At 31.0% G+C, this 2925-nt stretch overlaps 1 protein-coding gene across 1 annotated transcript; it reads left to right on the top strand.

Annotated features, from left to right (window-relative positions):
- The first annotated feature begins 1687 nt into the window (after positions 1–1687).
- On the top strand, positions 1688–2617 carry LOC126495898 (olfactory receptor 4L1-like). Its single transcript, XM_050133473.1, has one exon. It carries the CDS (start codon positions 1688–1690, stop codon positions 2615–2617), a length of 930 nt encoding a protein of 309 aa, XP_049989430.1.
- The last annotated feature ends 308 nt before the right edge of the window (positions 2618–2925 follow it).

Raw genomic sequence — 2925 nt, 5'->3', positions numbered from 1 at the left:
AAAACCTCTGTAAAAATAATCCATAGACCATAAACTAAAAAAGACAGTGATCATTGTATAAAAGGAAGAAAGCACAAGATTTTTTACATTCAATGAAAGAAGAAAATGTAAATAATTTAAGAATTTTATCATGAGTATTCCCTATAGTAAGAAAGGCAAAACTGCTAGTTTCTAAATCAAAGCAGCCAAAGTATGTACACCAAGAAAAGACTGCAAAAAATGTGAAAAATGTAATAGATTTGATCTGCAACATGCTTTGGATTGCCTTAGAAGGAAATGTATTTGATTTAAGCACTTGGAAAGTATTTTAAACAAGTACTTAAAGCAACTCATTTTATAAACATTCCTATGTTATCCATATTGCCTCTTTTTTGGTTTATTGACCATAAAGTTTATTTCAATCTTGAAGATGTTGCATGAAAATAATCTTTATTTTGTTTTTGCATAAGTCCTACAATAATTTTCTTTATTATCATGTATTTCTAGATTATACAGTGGTAGTTAAATACATTTTAAGATACTTATTTTAATGTTGAATAGCATCTTGTAATAATTTTACATGAGTCCATTGATTTCAAAGAATGTTTATTAACTTGAAATATATCCTTTGCATTTTTGTTACATTTGGCACATTGATATAAACATAGATGCTGTTGTCAGATTAATTTGCTTTACTCACTAGCATTCATTCTTGTTAGCTATATACTTGTGTCAACAAATTTTACAATCACGGCTTCCTTATAAATACACGCTATCAGTAATACTCCTTTATCATGTGTTTGTTATGAATACTAAACATCTTTAACTTTCATTAAGTATTTAGAATGAAGTCTATCACTGTATAAACTTTTTATGGTAATTAAAAATGTAAAATTATGATATCTAAAACGACCAGTTGAGGTAGTTTAACATTAATCAATGAAGTACAAACAGAATTTATATATGAAAACTGAGACATGATGTTAGTTATTTGCTTCTAAACTAGCATGTGCAATTACATACATTTTTCACAAGAGCCCATCTTTGTTAAGTAGCAATGAAGCATTTAAGAAGAAAGTCTTAAAACAATCTGAGTATGAATATAGGTTTCTTTAGATTTTTATAAAATATCAAAAATGATTGAAGGGAAAATTATTTTTAATGAATTTGAAGACTGGTTTCCATGTACAAATTAAATTCTAACTTGTGTCTTTGCTTGAAAAACAATAGGCAATCTTTCTTGAACTCTTCAGAAATACAGATCAATATATGTACTGGGACAATTCTGCATCCTATTTATGGTTCAATCACCAAACTATAAGGAATACAATAAAATGGAGATTGATATTTAGAGAAAAAATAAAGTTATTACTATCTAATCTTTAATTTAAATCTATGTGAACAAAAGAATTGGAAAAATAGGATCTATTAAAATATATCATATGATAAAGTAAAATGATAAAACTTTCACCTATTCAAATGATTTCTATTTTGTATAAGAATATTGTTTTCAAGGTGTGTGATGCTTAAAATCATTTCAAGTTATATTTGGTCATACTGATATGTTAAACATTGAGTGCTTTCAGATCACCAACTGATATTGTACTGATAAACCAAAATATATCCTTACTAACAATAACTGTGTCATGCTTTTGTTTTTTATTTTGTTGTATTTAAAGAACTCCCAGAAGATTTCTGAACTGAATTAATGGATTATGAAAATGGATCATCTGTGACAGAATTTATTTTAGTGGGATTTTCTGGAGATTGGCAACTTCAGATTTTCTTCTTTGTGATATTTTCTTTGATCTATGGTGCAACTGTGGCAGGCAACAGTCTCATTATAGCCACAGTGGCAGCTAATTCTACCCTTCATTCTCCCATGTACTTTCTTCTTGGAAACCTTTCCTTTCTGGACATGTGTCTTTCCACCGTCACAACACCCAAGATGATCAGAGACTTGCTTGCAGAACACAAGAGCATCTTTCTATGGGGATGCATGGCCCAGATGTTCTTCATGCACCTCTTTGGGGGTGCTGAAATGACACTTTTGATAGTCATGGCCTTTGATAGATATGTGGCCATATGCAAACCCCTGCACTACAGGACAATTATGAGTCACAGGTTGCTGCATGCATCTGTATTACTTTCCTGGACAATTGGTTTCATACACACCATGAGTCAGATGGTATTGATAGTCAATTTGCCTTTCTGTGGCCACAATATTGTAAATAACATATTTTGTGATCTCCCCCTGGTAATCAAGCTTGCTTGTCTTGAAACAAATACTCTGGAGTTATTTGTCATTGCTGACAGTGGGCTGCTGTCTTTTATCTGTTTCATCCTCTTGCTCCTTTCTTACATTGTCATTCTGGTCACTGTAAAGCATAAATCACCTGGCAGGCTCTCCAAGGCTCTGTCCACATTGTCTGCCCACATAATGGTGGTTACTCTGTTCTTTGGACCCTGTATCTTCATCTATGCCTGGCCATTTGGTAGTTTTGCAAGCAATAAGGTGCTTGCTGTATTTTATACTGTTATCACTCCTGTACTGAATCCTATTATTTACACACTGAGAAATCAGGAAATGAAGAAAGCTATGAAAAAATTATGGATACAACAAATTAGCTTCATGTAGAACTTACAGACTAAGCTATACATTTTATCACAGCCTTTGCATACATTGGGTAGATAATTTAAAGATTACAGACAATATATTATTTAAAACTTTATGTTTGAACCATACACTAATAAAGAAAAAATTATATTATTGTATTGCTATATTAGTAATCATGGTTTAACATCATTTTTCATTGTTCAATTAATGCCAAAATAATTAAGGAAAGCTCATGTTTCATCACAAATTAGTGGCTAAATGTTCTGTTTTAATTAACTCTCAATTGTATGGAAAAAGATGTATCTCAAGGAAGAATCTGAGATAATAGA

The sequence above is a fragment of the Alexandromys fortis genome, unplaced genomic scaffold (genome assembly GCF_014885135.2).
Source record: "Alexandromys fortis isolate MF-2015 unplaced genomic scaffold, M_Fortis_MF-2015_v1.1 scaffold_678, whole genome shotgun sequence".
NCBI classification, from domain to species: domain Eukaryota; kingdom Metazoa; phylum Chordata; class Mammalia; order Rodentia; family Cricetidae; genus Alexandromys; species Alexandromys fortis.
The sequence above is the reverse complement of the archived record's forward strand: the minus strand, read 5'-3'. Positions and strand labels throughout refer to the sequence as shown.

Bases quoted from the DNA above. Each gene is read 5' to 3' on its own strand.
- LOC126495898 (XM_050133473.1), top strand. From the start codon at position 1,688: ATGGATTATGAAAATGGATCATCTGTGACAGAATTTATTTTAGTGGGA.